The 23,184-nt window shown below is 42.1% G+C and overlaps 1 protein-coding gene and 1 long non-coding RNA gene across 3 annotated transcripts in view; one reads left to right on the forward strand and one right to left on the reverse strand.

The window, feature by feature from the left end:
• The window catches only part of MMS22L (MMS22 like, DNA repair protein), a 125,650-nt gene that overhangs the window by 78,395 nt on the left and 24,071 nt on the right, over positions 1 to 23,184 (forward strand). For both annotated transcript variants that reach the window (XM_077289684.1, XM_077289685.1), the window contains one exon: positions 21,757 to 21,938. In XM_077289684.1, the coding sequence (XP_077145799.1) occupies positions 21,757 to 21,938 (182 nt within the window). The remainder of the gene's footprint in view (positions 1 to 21,756; positions 21,939 to 23,184) is intronic.
• Positions 1 to 23,184, reverse strand: part of LOC143807772 (uncharacterized) — a 58,873-nt gene that overhangs the window by 22,157 nt on the left and 13,532 nt on the right. The gene's annotated exons all lie outside the window — the stretch shown is intronic.

Genomic DNA, 23,184 nt, shown 5'->3' on the forward strand with positions numbered 1-23,184 from the left:
AATAAATCTAAAGGGCCTCAATAAATATCTAATAATTCCATCGTTCAAAATGGAAACAATAAAATCAGCAGTGAAGCTCATATATCCTCAGTGTTACATGTCCGTCCTAGACCTCAAGGACGCTTATTATCATGTCCCAATCAGACAACAAGATCGTCAGTTTCTCAGAGTGGCAGTTCAGATGGGGTCCCAGCTATGTCACTTTCAGTACAGGGCTTTGCCCTTTGGGATAGCAACAGCCCCACGGGTATTTACAAAACTGATTGCAGAGATCACAGCACATCTCAGAGAAAAAGATACTCTGATAATTAGACGACTTCCTGATAGTGGGGAAAAACTTTTCTCACTGTCAGGAGCAGGTCAGAATAGTGATGGACACTCTACAGACACTAGGATGGCAACTGAACCTCAAGAAATCCAAACTAGAGCCAGCAATGGTCCAGAATTTCCTAGGGATAACGGTAGACTCCGTGGCGCAGGAATGTCGCCTCCCAGAGGAAAAAGAGGAAAAGATCAAACAAATGATTATGACCACATTAAAAAAACCAGAGATGACTTTAAGAGCCATGTCGGTGTTGGGGTCCCTAACCTCCTGCATACCGGCAGTAAAATGGGCCCAGTTCCATGCAAGAGAACTGCAATAGTGTGTGCTGCAGAAAGACCTGGAATTTCAGGGGCAGCTAGAGCAGAAGCTCATTCTCCCACTCTCTGTACTCCAAACACTCAGATGGTGGTTACAGATAGTCATCTCCGAGAGGAGTTCCCTGGACATACACAGCCTTCAAAGTAATCACAACGGACGCCAGTCCATGGGGGTGGGGAGCTCACTCAGACACACTATGGGTCCAAGATCCCTGGGCTCAAGAGGAGAAAAATCTATCCTCAAACGAGTGGGAACTCCTAGCAATCGAAAAGGCGCTAGAGAGATTACTTCCACACTTGACAGTGCATCATGTGAGAGTCCTATCGGACAACCGAACAGCGGTCGCATACGTGAACCACCAGGGGGGTACCCGTTCTCGGTCACTGATGCACATAACCAAAAGACTCATGACTCTAGCCGAAAGGCATTTCCTTTCATTATCGGCCCTGCATATCCGAGGTGTGGACAATATAAAGGCAGACTTTTTAAGCAGGAACCACTTAAGGCAAGGGGAATGGTCCCTAAAAAAGTCAATTTTTCAACAGATAGTGCACATGTGGGGAAAACCCAGTGTAGACCTCTTTGCCTCAAAAGCCAACAAAAAAGTTCAAAAGTTCTGCTCCCTGAACCCAGCAGACAGGCCGTTGGCAGTAGACGCCTTCAGCATAGAATGGACGTCAGGACTCCTGTATGCCTTCCCACCGATATGTTTAATCCCAGCAGTTCTGAAGATCAGGGAGGACAAGGCCAGGGTAATTGTAATAGCTCCCTTCTGGCTGAAAAGTGGTGTTACTGGCTGAGAGTGATGTCAGTGACGGACCCGTGGGTTCTCCCGGAAGACCAGGACCTTCTAACACAAGGTCCCTTCAGTCACCCGCAGAATTCCAGGCTACATTTGACAGCCTGGCATTTGAACGGTCGTTGTTAGAGAAAGAAGGGTTCTCAGCTGGTTTAATATCCACCTTGCTCAGTAGCAGAAAACCAGTAACGAAAAAGATCTATGGGAGAATATGGAAGAAATTCCTGTCCAGCTCAGGGCCAATATGGGAAGGGGAGGTCCCGATAGTGGCAATACTGGAGTTCCTGCAAAAGGGCTTAGATCTGGGGTTAGCTGTTAGTACCCTCAAAGTACACATTTCAGCTTTAGCAGCCTTATTCAACTGTGACCTGGCAAGCAATAGGTGGGTGGTGAGGTTTATCCGAGCCTGTAGTAGAGCTGACTCTGTTCCATCCCCTACTCCTCCACCATGGGATCTAAATTTAGTGTTAACAGCTTTGACAGAAAGCCCCTTTGAGCCGTTAAATACAACATCAGATAAAGTACTAACATTAAAGACAGCTTTGTTAGTGGCAATTACATCGGCCCGTAGGGTGGGGGATTTACACGCGTTGTCAGCTGACCCCCCTTACACACAAATTATGGACGATAGGGTTGTATTAAAATTAGATCCGGCAAATCTCCCCAAAGTGGTATCGAGATTCCATAGGGCTCAGGATATAACCCCTACCCTCTTTCTGTCCCAATCCTAGTAACAAGAAAGAGGAAAGACTCCATTGCCTAGATGTCAGGAGATGTATACTACAGTATTTAGAGATGACAAAATCCTGGAGGAAACAGAGGGCTTTATTTGTTTCATTCCAGGGGTCAAGGAAGGGCCTTAAAGCCTCGAAACAGACTATAGCTAGATGGGTGAGAGAGGCCATTATTCTAGCGTATAGTAGTGCAGGCAGGGTTGTTCCACAGGGTCTGAAAGCCCACTCCACGAGGGCCATGGCGACGTCTTGGGCGGAGAGAGCAGATGCTACCATCGACCAAATCTGTAAGGCGGCCACTTGGTCCTCTCCGTCTACATTTTTTAAACATTTATAGGCTAGACCTATCTGCTACCTCTAAATGAAGAAAAAAGTGAACCTCCGCACTGCTGTTATTTTAGGCTAGACTCTATCGTTTTTATCACCCAATTAGTGAGCCGATTTTATATCCTTTTTTATGCTACGGGGTGCATCTTGCGAAGTAATACATCAAAGTCCATGAAAAGATAAAAAAGTGCACTTACCCGTATATGCAAAAAGTCACAACTTTATTCGGACAACATTATAACAAAAGCAAGGGAGAGTGTAGAAAAAATGCGGACAACGATCGTTTCGTGCCTCAGCACTTCAACGGGTCCAAACCGTCTGCACCGTCTGGCCCTGCCCTTGCGTGTTACACAAGTGTGTCTGAGCAGCTGGTCACTGACACAAAGTGCAGGATTAGAATCGTATGATACAGTTGTGCTGGAGATCTGAATATTAAAGGGAATCTGTCACTAGCTAGTATCATCTCTGCTAAGCAGTCTATATGGTCACAAAGTAATGACTGACTGCCTGCTCTCCTGATCTACATGTCTCACACTGGTAACTCCCACTTTCATTTTATAACAAGCTCTGGAAGCAGATTCTCAGGGAGATCTGTGTCCACCCCATAGATCTTATTAAAGGGGACCTGTCACCGGAATTTGGTGGGACCGGTTTTCGGTCATATGGGTGGGGTATTTTGCTGTGTTCCGGAACATAGTGCGCCAGCGCATGCGCACTAGTGCTTTTCGGCTTAGCCTGCAGTTGGGCAAAGCATACTGAACTTCAATCCAATATTGCGGCCACCATGCAGCCAGCGGGTAAGGAAAGGGTGAATCAAACACCCGAAAACCCCGCCCATATGACCGAAAACCGGTCCCGCCAAATTCCGGTGACAGGTTCCCTTTAAGCAGGTATCAAGATATCATTTTATTCAACTTTCTATGACCTACATGCCCATATAGACTCTGGCTTAGGATGGTTCATCCTGAGAGGACCTGATGCACTTCTTGGCACTTAAAGGGTTTCTTTCAGCACAAAACAAGAACATTTACCAAAGATTTTATTTGGAACTGGTTTCCCTGCGCTGTAGTGATGGTGCCTGACCGTATTTTTGGCACTGAATATAAATATATCTCCATATACTTGAAAAAGTTGACTGTGTTGAAACTCGCTGTTGTTGGGGACATTTTCTATTTATTTCATAAAGACTATCGCTCATTGTCCTGCCTATTCTTCTCTTCCATCTGGGATCCATTTGTGCCTCTATCTGAAGGATAAACCTGCAGACCTCATCATTGTTAATCTTTGCTCCTTTGGCGGAGTGTGGAAGAACCTGGGCACTGGCTTCATTTGTCCAATAGTGTGTGTGCCTACAGGTGCGCCTTCACTACCATCTCTACATATTTACTCCATTTTGTGATATATTATCCTTCTATGTCTCTGCTACCAACCTGACTTGGCAGTGGATTGATGACTCCCATCCAAAGCAGTGGTATAGTATCTGATTTTGGCCTAAATTAAGCTTTACAGCCCATCAGCTATCCCAGAAGTTGCTAATAGCTCTGGCAGCAACTCCCAGCTTGTCAGTTTGAGCTAGACCTTTTCCTCCTGTTCTGGATAATTTCAGTTTTGGCTAACATATCGCTAACTTGTGATCTGTTTTACTATAAAAGTAGAAGGTGTATCTCTGAAAAGAGGAAGAAGTTAGAAAATATACCATATTCCCAATAAAACGCTTTAGTTTACGTCTTTATGTGTTAAACAGTGCTCCTGGCTAAGTGAAATGCCCTTCAGCTACGCAGGATTTTGGATCGTTAGAGGGTGCTCATTTGCACATAAATAGCCATTAAGAGATGAATTCCCAGAGGTCCCATGTTGCATGTTCCCAGCGCTGACCTACTTAGCTAGTTTAAATTTGTTTTACAGAATTATTATAATTCCAAGCCTGGTACTTAAACTCTGTGATTAATGCAAGCTTCACAAAACAATTAAAGCTTAATTAAACAATTTTCTGTGTTCCTGTAGCATTGTTATCATCACACAAAGCGGGATCTGGCAAATATTAAAAGAATTAGGACACCGATAACCCATTGCTTTTGCTCCTTGCTGATTGTAAGAAGCATATCCTGCTCTGTTTCCCATATCTTTGGGGAAATAGTATGCCTATGCGCACACTTGTCTTTTTGTAGGGTTCTTCGCATTCATGGTGGTTTCCAAAATACCCTCTCTCTAGGTGACTTATAGTGCTCTTCTGACCATAGAATGACTGATCGACATCTGCCTGGTGACATTAACCTGTGGCCTTGTTAAACAGTATAAATGTGGCATGTGACGCTGTCAAAAGTAGAATTGACTTGAAAAAAGTACTTTTTCTAATATTGGATCCATCAGAGGCGTAGACAAACTGCACCAAGTGTATAGGAATGAATAGAGAATACCAAACTTCACTGTGGACCACCAGTTCCCTCCCACTATGCTTCTCTGTGTAAAGGAAATCACTCTCTTGGTTCTCCTACACCTCTGACCATGCCTCCAATGTATTGTTTGCTGGCTGCTCTTCTGCTTTCCCTTTAATGTCTGAGTTTTTTTGGGTTCAGTCTTGGGTCCCCTCCTCTTTTCTCTATATGCTGCCACTATTGGGTGAACCATTAACAGATTTGGTTTTTAGTATCCTCTCTGTACTGATGACAACCAATTATACAATTCTTCTGACATTACTACAAAATACCAGTGATTGTCTGCTGTCTCTAACTTCATGTCCTCCTTCTGTCTTAAACGGAATCTTTCCAAAACTAAATTTCTTATGTTTCCTCCCTCTACTAACCCACTTAAACCTGGCATTTTTATTTCTATGTGTGGTTCTAACATAACTCTGAAGCAGTGCTCTGCTGTCTTGGAATTATATTTGACTTAGATCTTTACTTCTCCCTATTTCTACTTGCTCGCTCAATTCACCATTGTCTTAAAAACCTCTCCAGAATCTGCCCTTTTCTGCCTCTTAAAACTGCAAAAACTCTTACGGTTGCTTTGATTTATTCTTATCTGGTCTACTGCAACGCTCTGCTAATCGGTCTCCTGCTTACTAATCTATCCTGAATTCAGGAGCCAGGGTCCTCTTTCTGTCCAGCTTCTACACAGATGCCTCCACCTTGTGTCAATCATTACACAGGTTGCCCATCTGTTATAGAGTACAAAATAGTTATCACTCAGACTCAAAACTCCACAGTTCTGCACCACCCTTCATCTCTTCCCTCATCTCTGTCTACCTTCCTTCCCATCTTCTCCAATCTGCTAATGAGTCGAGATTAAGATCCTCCATAATGCAAACCTCCCATTCCAGTCTTTTAGACTTTTCTTGTGCTGCACCAGTTCTCTAGAATCCACTTCCCTTGATAAACTGGTTAATTACCAATATTCACAGTGTTAATCATGCCCTAAAAACCTATATTTCTTTAGACCTGCCTTTCACATTACTGTACCAGTACAAAGTACATAGATTGTCAGGGTAACTGAAGTAATGGTGGATCGGTAAGATAAGTGTAACCCTTTTGGTATAATTCAACAGTGGTTTTCAAAAAAATTTCTTTGCTTGATAAGCCCTTCAAAGTCAGAGTACTCATTATAGAACAGACCACTTAGTATCTTTCATATTAATATTTTCTCCCAGGACTTCACAGAACCTTCATTTGTACTACTAGCACTGTTCATTATTTCTGTAATTTGAGTTTCTGTAAATACCGTATTTTTCGGACTATAAGATGCTCTCTTTTTTTTTTTTTCTCCAAAAATGTGGTGGAAAATTGGGGGGGTGCATCTTCTAGTCCGTATGTCCCTAATGTGGCTGAGGTGGGGGAGCGTCAGTGGTGGAGCAGCGGGTCATAGGGGGCAGGAGCCACTACTACTGCAAACTCCGGTGCCCGCTGCTAAAGAGAAATTAATATTCACTGCATTCCATGCCCATGGGCGTGGAAAGTAGTGAATATTCATTTCTCTTTAATAGCGAGCACAGTATTATCCCCAGCAGCTGGCTACCTGCAGCTGCCTGGCATTCGAGTGTGCCGGTCACTTAAGGCAATGAATATTCACTGCATTCCACTCCCATAGGCGTGGAATGTAATGAATATTTCTTCCTTTTAGTAGTGGCACACGTGCAGGAACCCAGATGGGGGCCAATCATACCAGGACAGAGATGGGGGCCCTTAATACCAGCATAGGGGATATAAGTACAGAATTGACCACATTTTTTGCTTCAATTTTTTTTCTAATTTCCTCCTCTAAAACCTAGGTGTGTCTTATAATCTGAAAAATATGGTCAATTTTTTTTTTTGGGGGGGGGGGAGTTTTGCACTAATGCCTTATGTAGAATGCCAGTGTATGTACCACTCTTCATTTCTTTCACACAGTGCTAAGCTTCCAGAATAATTGTCAGGAGGCTTTCATTTTTGTGCACTCTGGTGTCACATATTGCTTGCCTCACAGAAGGAGAGGACGTATGAGCAACTGCTGATTAACTGAAGAATACAGTAGCTAACACTAGTAAAGGGGGCTTTTTGGCCCCTCAAATTTGCCCCTCCTATTTACCTTGTACAAAACTTTTAAGATATTGATCCATTCATTTGTTATGATTATTATGGCTAAATTTTGTGAAATAGGAAGGTTCCCACCTTGAACATTAAGGGTATGTTTACCATGCTTTGAGTTTTATTTATTTTTAGCTTTGATTTTCCGAAACCTCTGTAAAATTGCCTGATTTTTTTCAACTTGAACATACCGTGTGAATGTAAGATGACGCAACTGTATTAGTTCACTAATAAGAAGCAGCTCATTGTTATGTGAGACACCGTTCAAGGGCAGAAACACTGGCCAAAGGCTATAAACTCATCAAAAATATTAAGTCATGCTTTAAACAAATTATAATCCATATCTAAAGTTTGCTTTATGAACCTGGCATAATATTACACTATTAACCTAAACTTACTGCTATGGTTCTTTGGTTGTCTGATTGTCCTCTACAAATTAGAGGCATGGCAAAAAAGTCGTTGTTGTCACCAAGGAGACTGTCATAGTCAAATTTATCAAGTAGAAAGCCTGAAAATAGCGCACATTTTGGACCAAACTTCACGTGTTCATAGTTCATATCAAGCATAGATTTAATTTGCTGACTTGGGTTAAGTTCCCACTCTGAGATTTTAACCCCTTCCTGATATGCGCTGTACATGTACTGCTCGCACGGCCTCACGCTGAGCGCCGTGGCGATCAGGTGCGATTGTCAGCCCTGTGTGAGAGCTGACACCCTGCAGCAATGCCCACAATCAGTGCTAGCACCGATCGCGGGCATTTAACCCCTCTGATGCTGCAGTCAGTAGTGACCGCGACATAGAGGAGCATCGCGTGGGGAACCCATTCCCTGCAATCGTGTTGTCCTGATGGTCCACAAGATGGCTGCGGGGTCCTTCAGGGAAGGTGGCTTCGCAGTGCCTGCAGAGAGCAGGACTTGAGACTCCTTCACTGCCTGCCAGATGCTGGTCTGATGCCCTGCAGCGCAGAAGCATTTGAGAGTATATGTATGTATATGTATGTATGTATGTATGTGTGTGTATATATATATATATATATATATATATATATATATATATATATATATATATATATATATATATATATATATATATATATATATATATATATATATATATATATATATATATATATATATATATATATATTTTTTTTTATCAGATGGTGGCCCGATTCTAACGCATCGGGTATTCTAGAATATGTATGTAGTCTATTTATGAAGCTTTGATAATAATGTAATGAATACACAGGATTCGGCCAGCCGGGTGCGACCAATTAGCGAAACGTGGTTCAAATCCCACGCCAATTCACGGCCAGACTGCGCCTGTCGCTGATTGTTGCTGGCCGGGAACAATCAATGAAGCCAGGGCCAACTGTTTAGGCACATCATGGGGGTCTCCAAACGCGACATGGCTTCCTCTAATTATTCCAGCAAATTTTGCATTCAAAAAGTCAAATGGTGCTCCTTCTCTTCTGAGCCCTGCAGTGCGCCCAAACAGTAGATTTCTTCCATATATGAGGTATCTACATGCTCAGGAGAATGTGCACAACAAAATGTATGGTCCATTTTCTCCTGATACCCTTGCAAAAGTAAAAAAAGGAAATTTTTGTGAAAGAAAAGGACATTTTTCTATTTTTATTTTTTTCAAAGCTTCCACATTCCAAAAATTTCTGTGACTCCCCTGATGGGTTAATAATGTTCTTGGATGTAGTTTTGAGTACCTTGAGGGGTGTAGTTTTTAGAATGGTGTCACTTTTAGATATTTTCTGTCATATAGGCCCCTCAGAGTCACTTCAAATGTGACGTGGTCCCTACAAAAACATGGTTTTGCAAATTTTGTTGTAAAAATGAGAAATCACTGGTCAACTTTTAACCCTTATAATGTCCTAACAAAAAAATTTGTTTCAAAAATTGTGCTGATGTAAAGTAGACATGTGGGAAATATTATTTAACTATTTTGTGCCATATGACTCACTGATTTTAAGGGCATAAAAATTAAAAGTTTGAAAATTGCGAAAATTTTTGCCAAATTTCCTTTTTTCTCACAAATAAACGCAAGTCATATCAAAGAAATGTTACAACGATCATGAAGTAGAATATGTCACGAGAAAATAATTTCAATCAGTGGAATCCATTGAAGCGTTCCAGAGTTATTACCTCATAAAGTGACAGTGGTCAGAATTTTAAAAATTGGTCTGGTCAGGAAGGTGAAAACAAGCTTTGGGGCCAAGGCGAAGTGCAGCATTTTTGGTGCATAAAAAATGCAGCATCTTGGTTTCAGAAAAGTGGATGGAATTTATATAAATCTTATGCCCATAGGTAAAAAAAAAAAATGCATGTGCGTTTCCGCTGCGAAAAACACTAAAACATTTGAAGTCCACACAACTGTATCCATTAAGTTTTATAAAAGGTATTTAACTGTAAGGATCTAAAACAAAGTACCGTATATACTCGAGTATAAGCCAACCCCCCTAATTTTGCCACAAAAAACTGGGAAAACTTAATGACTCGAGTTAAGCCTAGGGTGGAAAATGCAGCAGCTACCGGTAAATGTCAAAAGTAAAAATAGATACCAGTAAAAGTAAAATTAACTGAGACATAAGTAGGTTAAGTGTTTTTGAATATCCATATTGAATCAGGAGCTCCATATAATGCTCCATAAAGTTTATGATGGCCCCATAAGATGCTCCATATTAAAATATGCCCCATATAATCCTGCATAAAGGTTAATAATGGCCCCATAAGATGCTCCATAAAGATATTTGCCCCATATAGTGCTGCACAAACCTTGATTATGGCCCCATAAGATGCTGCATACAGACACTTGCCCCATATAATGCTCCACAAACGATTATGGCCCCATAAGATGGTCCATACAGACACTTGCCCCATATAATGCTCCACAAACGTTGATTATGGCCCCATAAGATGCTCCATAAAGATATTTGCCCCATATAGTGCTGCACAAACGTTGATTATGGCCCCATAAGATGCTCCATACAGATTCTTGCCCCATATAGTGCTGCACAAACGTTATGGCCCCATAAGATGCTCCATACAGACACTTGTCCTATTTGCTGTTGCTGCGATAAAAGAAAAAAAATCACATACTCACTTCTCCGTCGCTCAGGCCCCCGGCACTTTCAATATTCACCTGCTCCTTGTCCCGGCGCCGCTCCATCTTCAGCGTCTTCTGCACTGACGTTCAGGCAGAGGGTGCGCACTAACCACGTCACCGCGCCCTCTTACCTGAGCGTCACTGCTGAAGACGGAGCGGCGCCGGAACGAGGAGCAGGTGAATATCGCGCAGCGCTGCGCTCCCCTCCCCGTTATACTCACCTGCTGCTTCCCCGGCACCGCAGCTTCTTCCTGTATTGAGCAGTCACCGTTACCGCTTATTACAGTAATGAATATGCGGCTCCACCCCCATGGGAGGTGGAGCCGCATATTCATTACTGTAATGAGCGGTACCATGTGACCGCTCAGTACAGGAAGAAGCTGCGGTGCCGGGGAAGCGGGGACCGTGCCAGGAGTAGGTGAGTATAATTAGACAGCTCCCCCTCCCCTGCCGACCCCTGGGTATTACTCGAGTATAAGCCGAGAGGGGGACATTCAACCCACAAAAAGGGCTGAAAATCTCAGCTTATACTCGAGTATATATGGTAGGTTTATTTACAACACACCAGATATGCAATGAGTAAAATACAAGTAACCTAAGGGTAGGCGCACATGGTCAGTAATTGGCAGTACTTTGGGCCCAGCACATGTCCGCTGAGTCCAAAGCGCTGCCGGTTGTTGAACGCAGGTGATTCCGCTTGCGTTCATTGAACCGTGTGGAATCACCACGTCCTAAACATTGGATGGGTGATATTTATCTTGCGGAGACTGTGCGTCTCCGCAAGATAAATAGACATGCTGCGGTCTGGAAAGTTGGTCCGCATGTCCATCTCCACAGGTAAGCTGTGGGCATCTCTGGACGCCTAGTGGGCATGGGATTTCTTGAAATCCCATCCACTATGCTGTAACATCTGGACGCTGCGAGATGGACCCTGCACAAGTACAACCCGCAGCATTTACTGACCTTGGAAACAAACCCTAATAGATGCAGAAAATGTGCAAGCTCAAAAGCTCACCAAATACCATGTTTACTTAGCCCTAGAAAGTTGGAAATGCACTAAATTGGGTAATATTTCTGCACTTTCTAATAAATGTTACCAGTCACTACAACAATGTAAGGCTGGTTTCACACTAATATATTGTGTTCTCCTTCCAGTACTCTTGCGGGTTCTGTAAGAATCCCTAGAAAACTGGATTCCGATATTCACTTAAATAAAGCCATCCGAGTAACTGTATGGCCTCCATCCCGGCAGTATCCTTTTTTTTTTTTTTTCTGGAAAATGTTCATTTTGAGCTCTAACCTTAGCCACACAGGCCTGGTGTGATAATCTGCAGTAAAATGTGTACTTCTGACTCCAGGAGAAATCAAATTGGCCTTGTTTTATGCCATAGTAGCTTCTCCAGCAACTTCTTGTATACAGAGCTCGTCAAAAAGAGTAATGAATTCAGAGAGCCATTGATTGTGCCAGCTCTGAGAAGATTATGTGTCGACAGGCTTCAAGGGGGTGTATTTGTGGTACGCCTGTCGCATAGATGCTGCACCATCCACAGTGGTTCTGCTTTGATCCTAGAGAATGAAAGGACTGGGGGATCAGCTCAGGTCTAAATGAGATTACAGCTGGTTCGCCTGCTTATCTGGTCTAATGCCAACCAGTGTGGCTTTGCACCTCCTAAGGGGTTTACAACAGAAGCTGTTTATCAAGTATCATCAATTTACTCTGCACAAGCAGCCTAATTCTTCACAGTCTGCGTGTTGTCGGGCGGAGGAGATGCCGGAGCAAAGGCTCTTCTGCAGCGAGGGTTTTCAGTGCTATATTGCCTCCACGCAGCCTTCAGACAAATAAGATAGAGGTAAAGGAAATGAAATATGCTTCTTTATGGCCTTGCTTGTAATCGTTCGAACCTTATCAGTTCAACTGGATAATGCTAGGCAATTACATGGTCCTGGTCTTCTTTCTAAGTCCGCTACATGAGTTTTTACAGAAGGTGAAACTGCTGAAAGCCCATCCATGAAACAAACATATCCCCCTCCCCATCACAACAATTTGATTCCATTTAATTACCAAAATTCTTTAGCATTTTCTCTTTGGGATATATGGTGCAGAGGAAAGATGCCCATTTTTTTTGTTGATCTAAGAATTCTTTGGTCAGTTGAAGCATGGAGTCCTTAACATCCATAATTAATCTGCTTATTACACAGCATCTTTAGCTTTTTTCTATCTTTCTTGTCTTTTGATTGATAGCTGTCGATTCCCTATAAACTGTAATACAAATATATGGATGGATCATCTGTTTCACAAGTCTAACGGTACTTTAGCAGCATTGTTCTAGTTATTTTTTTTGTGGTTAGCCCCTTTGCCTATTGAAACTTGGGACCCACCCGAAGTTTTCTATAACTATGGTTGGTCCTCAATCTTTGACCTTGTTCACACTTTAAACAGCTCTGGCAAAAAGACCACCCCATCAAATCCCTGTCATGGGCAGCCCAATCTCCAGACCTGAACCCCATTGAAAACCTCTGGAATGTAATCAAGAGGACGATGGATAGTCACAAGCCATCGAACAAAGAAGAACTGCTTATATTTTTGCGCCAGGAGCAGTGTGGAAGACTAAAAGTAGAAAACATACCAAGACGTATGAAAGCTGTGATTAAATATCATGGTTATTCCACAAAATATTGATTTCTGATCTATTCCCGAGTTAAAACATTAGTATTGTTGTTTCTAAATTATTATGATCTTGTTGGGGTTTTTTTTGCTTTATTTGAGGTCTGAAAGCACTGTGGGATTTTTTTTTATTATTTACATTTTGACCATTTTTCTTAGTAAAAAAAAAAAAAATGATTGCTTGGAAATTTGGAGACATGTTGTCATTGTGAGGCAGTGACCGGTGTTATATGCTAGGGCCTCTATGTGTCCCCCAGGATGTGCAAAGAAGCCTATGGAGGCCGTGGGAGTGCATTGCAATCACAGGCTTAGCTGTGATTGCAATGCAGAATAAAAGTGAGTGTTTGGTCATGGGCAAGCTACATATTTGTCCAAGGCAGATTTAAGAAACCTGCTCTGGGCTTTTATTTTTTAAACAGACTACCGGATGGTAGTGAGGAGGTCCTTTTCCTTCCCAGCCAGGTTTTCCATATGGCCTGCACAGGTTCCTTGTAAAAAAAAATAAAAATAGGGTTAGGTGCGTAAGTTTGGTTTTCGCAAGTGTGCAGAGCTCCATCTGTGTGAAGCAACACAGAATCTAAGCGGAGCCCAAACACCTGGCACCCCTCAGCGTACACGGCGGTGCAGTCGCCCTCGGCAACCGAACGCATTTATGGACTGTCTTGTTTCCCAGCAGTAATCCGGAGGATACCATTGTTTTGTTTGTAAGTTTTGGGACATTAAAAACTACGTTTACTTTGAACTTTCCTGGGTCACAGCCTCATCACTGCACAGTGTGGACACCGCTGCCACTAATATATGTGTGCGATAGATATATATCTTTATCACTTAATGTCCTCCAAAAAATGCAGACTAGTACAGTGTTTCTCAATGTTTCCAAGCAAAGTTCCCCCTAGTGACAAGAAAATTCCTCTAAGGAAGTAAGCAGTCATAAGGCTCTGTTAACCCTGTTAGGCTCCTTTGCAGATTCTGTCGGGTGTGATGAGTAGAGTAGCGCAACATCAGAAACCCTGGTTGCCCCTATTGTAAATCTGTGCTGCTTTATGGTTTCCATTAGGATGATGTCAGCAGACCCCAGCCCCACATATACACATATACATACCGTATATACTCGAGTATAAGCCGAGAATTTCAGCCCATTTTTTTAAGGCTGAAATTGCCCCTCTCGGCTTATACTCTAGTCATTCCCAGGGGTCGGCTGGGAAGGGGGAGCGGCAGCTGTCTAATAATACTCAGCTGCTCCTGGCGCGGTCCCTGCAGGTCCCTGGTTCTCCAGGCACTGACAGCTTCTTCCTGTATTGAGCGGTCACATGGTACCGCTCATTACAGCAATGAATATGGACCCGACTCCACTCCCATAGGGGTGGAGCCGCATATTCATTACTGTCCAGGGACCTGCAGGGACCGCGCCAGGAGCAGGTGAGTATAATGGGGGCATAGTCACCTGTCCCACGTTCCACCGTCGGCGCCACTCCGTCTTCCGCGTCCTCTGCAGTGACGCTCAGGTCAGAGGGTGCGATGATGCGATTAGTGTGCGCGCCACCATCTGCCTGAACAGTCAGTGGAGAGGACGCGGAAGACGGAGCGGCACCGACGGTGTAACGTGGGACAGGTGAATATAGCAAGTGTTGGGGGCCTGAGCGACGAAAGGTGAGTGTGTCATTTTTTTTTTTTTATCGCAGCAACAGCATATGGGGCAAATATCTCTATGGAGCATCTTATGGGGCCATGTGCAGCATTATATGGGGCAAATATCTCTATGGAGCAGCTTATGGGGCCATATGCAGCGTTATATGGGGCAAATATCTCTATGGAGCAGCTTATGGGGCCATATGCAGCATTATATGGGGCAAATATCTCTATGGAGCAGCTTATGGGGCCATATGCAGCGTTATATGGGGCAAATATTTCTATGGAGCATCTTATGGTGCCATGTGCAGCATTATATGGGGGCAAATATCTCTATGGAGCATTTTATGGGGCCATAATCAACATTTGTGCAGCATTCTATGGGGCATATTTTAATATGGGGCATGTTATGGGGCCCATCATAAACTGTATGGAGCATTATATGGGGCGTATTTTGTATGGAGCATCTTATGGGGCCCATCATGAACTGTATGGAGCATTATATGGGTCTCCTGATTCAATATGGATATTCAAAAACACTTAACCTACTGATGTCTCAATTAATTTTACTTTTATTGGTATCTATTTTTACTTTTGACATTTACCGGTAGCTGCTACATTTTCCACCCTAGGCTTATACTCGAGTCATTAAGTTTTCCGAGTTTTTTGTGGCAAAATTAGGGGTCTCGGCTTATACTCGAGTCAGCTTATACTCAAGTATATACGGTATATATGTAAATACTGATGAAACACCGGTAGGAAGAAAAATTGTATGAATAGCTCTTTAGGCTAAATTGCACAATCCTTTTTTTTTGCACCAAGGTGTATAACAAATACTTCATACATCTTTTAAAGAAATAATGACCTATACATAAGTTAGCCATGTGAATAAGTGAACCCTTTAACACACTGTGTCATAGGATAACTCCAATCTTGTGAATTAAACCCCATAGATGCCAAGGTCAATGCTGACTATGGTTTCCAAATGTATAGATGGGGAGGTGACTTCCAGGGAACCCATAGTTTACTCAGCAGCCTGGGGCTTACAAATTGGCAACATAAAAGGTTGACTGGTAAGTAGCAGAAAGTAAGCAAGCCCTATTAGCACCTGTAGATTGACAGCCCTGTGATGGCGCGATCACAGGCGTTGTGCTGGCACTATCTGTATTCTATACCCGATGAATTCCTTAGATGCTGCTGTCAGGATTTACCACCACGTCTAAGTGGTTAGACAGAGGAAGGAGGCATCCATTAGTTGCTATAGCAGACAGGGTTATATAACGGCACCCAGATCTGCCAAGTATGGAAACAAAAAGGAATCTACAATCTTAAATCCATTCTACCAAGTCAAATTACAGTAATTTCACTATTGTTACAAAATGTATGCATCGGCCCTATTATCATAATGCATCTATAGAAAGAAAAAAAAATTGGATAAACAGAAACTCATACAAACAGCAAAAACCCCAAATCTGTTGCAATAACTACACCTGTATCAAACATTATTTTCAATATGTACAAAGGAATAAAAGGGTCTTGTAGATATCGAAAATCAATACACTGTAGCATTCCCATGTTAAATTTGCACAAAAAAAATGGTTTCTGTGATTTTAAAACCACTGCAAATAACGGGGTTAACACAATTGCCCAAAAATAATCAATACTGGTAGCCTAACATGCTGTGGTTAGAGCAGAAAATAGTGCACATAAGCAGTAAGAAGCGATGAGGGACTGGAAACCTATAATTATGAGAATTCAAAAGGCAAGAACCACAAAAATCCAACCAAACACAAATTACACACCAGGCTGACACGCATTTCGCCTAAAAGGCTGTGTCCAGATACACTGTATCAGTGTGAAATATTTGGGCTCCTTTTAGTGTGTATACATGGGGTGTGTGTGTGTGTATATGTATATGTGTATATATGTGTGTGTATATATATATATATGTGTGTGTGTGTGTGTATGTGTATATATATATATATATATATATATATATATATATATATATATATATATATATATATATATATATATATATATATATATATATATATATATATATATATATATATATGCACAGACATACACACACACATATATATACTATATATATATATATATATATATGTGTGTATGTCTGTGTGTATATATATATTACATATATATATTACATATATTATATATATCTTTTTAATAATATATATATATGTGTGTGTGTGTGTATATATATATATATATATATATATATATATATATATATATATATATATATATATTAAAAAGATAACAAAAAGCAGCACCAACAGAAAACAAAGGGTGCAAAAAATCCTTCCAGGTATTACCAAACCTCATGCTATTATCTAGAAAAATGAAGGCAGCACTCCAATGGAAAAAATAAATGTGGTTTATTGGCCCATGTGCGACGTTTCAGTCCAGGATGTGGACCTCTCTCAAGCCCTTACAGCCATTAACTCCACACAAGAACATTTTATTTTTATTTTTTTTAACATCCAATTGTGGAAATTATTCTTATTCTAAGATGTATTGATTAAAATCAACTTTAAAATTAACTTTGTGGGAAAACCCCTTGTAAGGGGAAAAAAAAGCCTTAAAAGTCCTTGTACAGTGAAATTAAAACACATAACTACCATAATGAATGCTGTTTTATTGGACATGTAGGTCATAGGAAGCCAAATAAAGTGATGCCTTGATATCTGAAATCCAGTGCTTTGCTTTCAGAAAACTCAAATTTTTTCTTATATGTAAATGAGCTGTTAAGATCTACGGGCCGGACTATGATCCAGTTGCTGTGGATACAGTGCTATGTAGATTGGAGGAGGGAGGAGCTAGAGACAAGCCCCTCCCCATTTACATAAAATTCTATCCATAACACCCACAATCTCTTATCTCAGTAATGGGGTAGCCTGTCTTCACTGAATACAGATTTTACCTCAGAATTGAGAATTTTGCAAATGACTGCTTCTTTCTCTGACCAAATTGATCAAACGTTTCTAATAAAATATACTACAAAGTTTCTTATTTTCATGTGTACTATTGATCTATGAGATAAAAATGAAACCGGTTACGCTCTAAATAATATCAGAACTAGTGATAACGTCTTAGCCAAGCATCTGGGCGTGCTTGTATATTATGTCCCAGTCCCTGCCGCTGCAGACAGACACAACACGTGGGGATTCAGTTCTCTATAATTACAATGTTACATGTAGAGGCCGAGTGCTTCCAGTGACCCCATGTTCCATCAGACTTTTATCCCCCACATTTAACACTTGGTTATTGCTTTATCGGACAGATATCTAGGCACTGACGCTACGCTGCGCTTTAGACAATTTAATAAAGGAAATGTGGTAAATTTAATGTAGGTACAGAATTGGGTTGACCAGAAGATAAATGGAAGCAGCAATGCTGCTGCGTTCCTGCAGATTGTTTTTAATAAGCGTGTAATTTAGTTCATCAGCCTACCGCAGTAATGCTGTGAATCTGGCTCTGCCAGACAAATTTGTTAATGCCTTTTTTTCCCCCTCCCCCCTGTTTCAGGGAACATTGATTCCCCGCAGACATATCTCTATTAAACCTCTAGAAAGTCACAACTTCCAAATTAGATTAAGTAGCAAGTACGGTACTAGAGAAATCAAAGAAAATTGAGTGTATTATTGAATTCATGCCACATTGTCTGCAGAAGGGAGATGCTTTGTATGGCTGCAATGTTTGTCCTTACTCTACTAACAAAGATGTGGTCACAGCCATGTAATATCATTTTCTAAAACGCATTAGGAAATCGTACACTGGTCCTGCTGAAGGGAACTCTGAGATCTGCACTCTGTTTTTTCTTATTGGAGTATAGCAAGATGGCATTTTATCCTTGAGAATGTAAAACGATGTTCTAGGTTTTCTTTTCTGTTTTGTTTTTTTTTAGAATGTTTTATTATATTTTGTTTTTATTAACTTTGTGATCCGACAAATACAAAATATCATGTAAAATTCCTTTGTCATGGGCTTTAAAATATTTGATCATGCAAGATATCTTTAATGATGAACCCGTATACATAATTATATAAAATGTTCCACTACAACATATATGTCAAACTCTGGGCCAAATCTGTCCCTCAGTGTTATTATATTTGGCCCCCCAAAAAAATACCAAATGTCTACTGGAGCTGGCTCACCGGTAGCCAGCTCTGGTAATACTAGAAATCTCACAATTCCAGTCCAGCACGCTCCCTGGATACTACAAGGCTGTTTACGACATGCCCCCGTAGTAATGCGCTCCCCATCAGCTTTAAACTGAGACGAGAGTTCCTTCCTCTTCTTCCTACATCAGCGCGCACTCACTTCTTGCTCTCCCATATATCTCAGCGAGCATAGCGCCTACCCTTTATCTCGTCTACAAGCTGGGCATAGGTATGCTATATTTGTCACGTTTCTGTCACCAGGTTACCCGAAGCCATGGGGCTTTTTCCCTGTCCCTAGCTCTAGGAGCGCCTTAGCTTTTCCTGCTCCCTGAATTACTTCTGATGGTGAAGACGCCTGGGCCACATACCTTGCTGAGCTTCTGAATCAGCCCTATACCTGAACCCCTCCTCCACACAGGGATTTGGGGAGTAATAGTGTATGAATATACACAAACAGGACAAATAAGGAAGGACTTAAGGGAAAAATGAAATACCAAACACAGAGAGGGGAGTGTCTAATACTGCACAGCTGAGATCATCCAAGCTGGGCAGCTACAGAGACTCCAAGCTGAACAGATTACCCCTGCACTGCTAACAGAAACCTGCACCATTTAATATGAAGGGATAGTGCTTCTAATCAGTGCAGGAGTATGTGAAATCAGACGCTGCGGTCTTCTGGCCTCTCTCTTGCTGTAAACTCGTGACACTATTGAGCTGGTGCTCTCATGCCATTTGGTCATTCTCCTTTTTCATTTTGTTTTTGTACATTATCATTTCATCAGTTATTGAGATCATACCTGATTTGTTCACTCCTCTCCATCTGGACTCTGCAAATATTGTTTCAATGCTGTTTATGTACTTCTCATGTTCTGTACTCCCCTATATTTCCTTCTATTTGAGTCACCATACCCTGTGCATTCCCCTGTATACTGCTATCTAGCATGCCAACAACCCTAACTTCTGCAAATTTGGGGTTCTCTCTACCCTAGGCAAATTCCACCAACCCATTTTTCCCCCTTTCTCTTCCTATTCCCATTTTTTCTGTTGCTATTAATCACGTAACGACCAGAGGTATTTTTGGTTTTGCAATTTCATTTTTTACTCCCCTTGTCTCAGAGCCATAACTTTTTATTTTTTGGTCAAAATGGCCATGTGAGGGCTTGTTTTTGCGGGACGAGTTTTACTTTTGAACGACATCATTGGTTTTATCATGTCGTGTACTCGAAAAAGGGGAAAAAAATTCTAAGTGCTGTGAAATTGCAAAGAAACTGCAATCCCACACTTTTTGTTTGGCTTTTTTGCTAGGTTCACTAAATGCTAAAACGGACCTTCCATTATGATTCTCCAGGTCATTACGAGTTCATAGACACCAAACATGCCTAGGTTCTTTTTTTTATCTAAGTGGTGAAAAAAAGTTCCAAACTTTGTTTTAAAAAAAAAAAGGCGTCATTTTCCGATAACCGTAGCATCAACATTTTTGTGATCTCTGGTTGGGTGAGGGATTATTTTTTATGATATGATCTTTTGATCATCCATTATTGCATTTTAATGCAATGTCGCCGCAACCAAGAAAACATAATTCTGTCGTTTTGCCTTTTTTTTTTTTCCCCTCGCTACACCGTTTAGTGATCAGGGTAATCCATTTTTTTTATTGGTAGATCAAGCGATTCTGAATGCGGCGATACCAAATATGTGTATGTTTGATATTTTTTTTATTTTTTTTTTTTTATTATATTTTGAATGGGGCGAAAGAGGGGTGATTGGAACTTTTTATATATTTTTATATATGTTTAAAAACTTTTTTTTTCTTTTTTTTTTTTACTTTTGGCATGCTTCAGTAGTCTCCATGGGAGACTAGAAGCTGCCATAACCTGATTGGCTCTGCTACATACAGGCGATGATCAGATCACCTGTATGTAGTCGATTTACTGACTTGCTATGAGTGCCGACCACTGGGTGGCGCTCATAGCAATTCGACAGTGACAACCATAGAGGTCTCCAAGAGACCTCTGGTTGTTGTGCCAACCCACCTTGATCACGTGACAGGGGTCACTGGTGGGTGGATTTCAGGCTCAATGGCCGGAAGCTCACGATAAATGCCGCTGTTAGAGTTTGACAGCAGCATTTAATGGGTTAATAGCCACGTGTGGATAGCGATTCCACCCGGGGCTGTTCTGGGCACATGTCAGCAGTTCAAAACAGCTGACATGTGCCGGAAAAGATGTGGGCTCACTCCCGGAGCCCACATCAAAGCGGGGGATACCGACATCGGCGTGAATGTACACCCGATGTTGGAAAGGGGTTAATGTTATGAATATCAAGGCTGGCCCCCAACTTTGTCCAAGTTTTTACTTTTGGCCCTCTGTGTATTTGCGTTTGACATCCTTGCTCTACAGCAGTGTTTCTCAACTCCAGTCCTCAAGACCCACCAACAGGTCATGTTTTTAGGATTTCCTTAGTATTGCATAGGTGATGGAATTAATGCTTGAGCAGGTGATGAAATTATCACCTATGCAATACTAAGGATATCCTGAAAACATGACCTGTTGGTGGGTCTTGAGGACTGGAGTTGAGAAACCCTGCTCTACAGCTATGTTCCCACTACAGATCGTGTCCAGACTTCAGTACATTTGTTTTGGTACATTAGTTAGATTTCTTTTTTTCCAATTACCCTAAAGTCAATGAAGCGATATGCCCATATAGATATCTTATGAGGGTTTCCCTTACTGACAGATTCCCTTTTAGTCCACTTAAAACTAATTTCACCTGCCAAGTGAGTGACCAGCAGCCTGTTTACACTGCCTGACTATTCGGAGCCTATCATTCCTAGGAACGCTCACTCAGTAATCAGCCGGTGTAAATCCTGCTTGGTATCTGTTTTGACCATGTTTTTTCTTCTTATTGCTTCACGATTTGTGAAGAATTTATCAATGCTCAGTTACGCGTACAATAATAACTGTTATGAGAAATGTTTTTCTAGCAGTGTGAATTAACCCTTCTAGTACATGCGAAGAAAACAAACACTATTAATTTTGTCTTATTGTATGTGACTCTTCTAACACATCTTTGTGGGTTTTTTTTTTCTCTCAGAAACATCCACAGCCGCGCAGTCCAAGGACATGGGAATCCAGGGATTCATGCACTATCTGTGTCGGTGGCAAAGGAGCGCCATCTAGCAGTCGCTACTGCTCTCTGGAGAAATTTCTTCCCCTTCTTGAAAAGTTTAAGACTTTCCCAAACCCCTCCCTCCCAGTTAGCTGACACAGCAGCAGGTCTGTGCCCTTGTCTACTATCTGCTTGCTATTTTCCTTGTTCATCGTAATATTGTAATGGTTTAGATGTCGTTATACTGGCATGCTAATATAGACTCATTAAGTAGTTTAGGCTACATATCCTACACTACTCAAAAAAATAAAGGGCACACTAAAATTCCACATCCTCGGTATCACTGAATGAAATATTCCAGTTCCAGCGGCAGATGGTCTCCTGAGGGATCTCCTCCCAGACCTGGACTAAAGCATCCGCCAACTCCTGGAAAGTCTGTGGTGCAACGTGACGTTGCTGGATGGTGCGAGACATGATGTCCCAGATGTGTTCAATCGGATTCAGGTCTGAGGAACGGGGGACCAGTCCGTTGCTTCAATGCCTTCATCTTGCAGGAACTGCTGACACACTCCAGCCACATGAGATCTGGAATTGTTCTTGCATTAGGAGGAACCCAGGGCCAACCACACCAGCATATGGTCTCACAGGAGGTCTGAGGATCTCATCTCAGTAATTAATGGCAGTCAGGCTACCTCTGGCGAGCACATAGAGGGCTGTGCGGCCCTCCAAAGAAATGCCACCCCACACCATTACTGACCCACTGCCAAACTGGTCATGCTGAAGGATGTTGCAGGCATCAGATTGCTCTCCACGGTGTCTCTAGATTGTCAAGTCTATCACATGTGCTCAGTGTGAACCTGCTTTCATCTGTGAAGAGCACTGGGCGCCAGTGACGAATTTGCCAACACTGGTGTTCTGTGGCAAATGCCAAGCGTCCTGCATGGTGTTGGGCTATGAGCACAACCCCCATCTGTGGACGTCGGGAACTCAGACCATCCTCATGGAGTCGGTTTCTAACCATTTGTGCAGACAAATGCACATTTGTGGCCTGCTGGAGGTCATTTTGCAGGGCTCTGGCAGTGCTCCTCCGGTTCCTCCTTGCACAAAGGCTGAGGTAGCGGTCCTGCTGCTGGGTTGTTGCCCTCCTACGGCCCCCTCTGTTGTGAATTCCGCTCTTGGGCTCCCTCCGGTGGTTGTAAGTAGCACTTTTGTGAATTCTGCTCTTGGGCTCCCTCCTGTGGTTTTGAGTGGTATAGCTGCTTCTTGGATTTAGTATCAGCAGCTTCTTCCACTGATCTTCTTTCTGCTCGGCTATTTTAGTCTGGCTTTATCCCTCAATCAATGCCAGTTGCCAATTGTTCTTGCCTGGAGGCACGGCTCTTGGATTTCCCTGACACTCTGACCCGTTCAGCA

The sequence above is a fragment of the Ranitomeya variabilis genome, chromosome 2, assembly GCF_051348905.1.
Source record: "Ranitomeya variabilis isolate aRanVar5 chromosome 2, aRanVar5.hap1, whole genome shotgun sequence".
NCBI classification, from domain to species: domain Eukaryota; kingdom Metazoa; phylum Chordata; class Amphibia; order Anura; family Dendrobatidae; genus Ranitomeya; species Ranitomeya variabilis.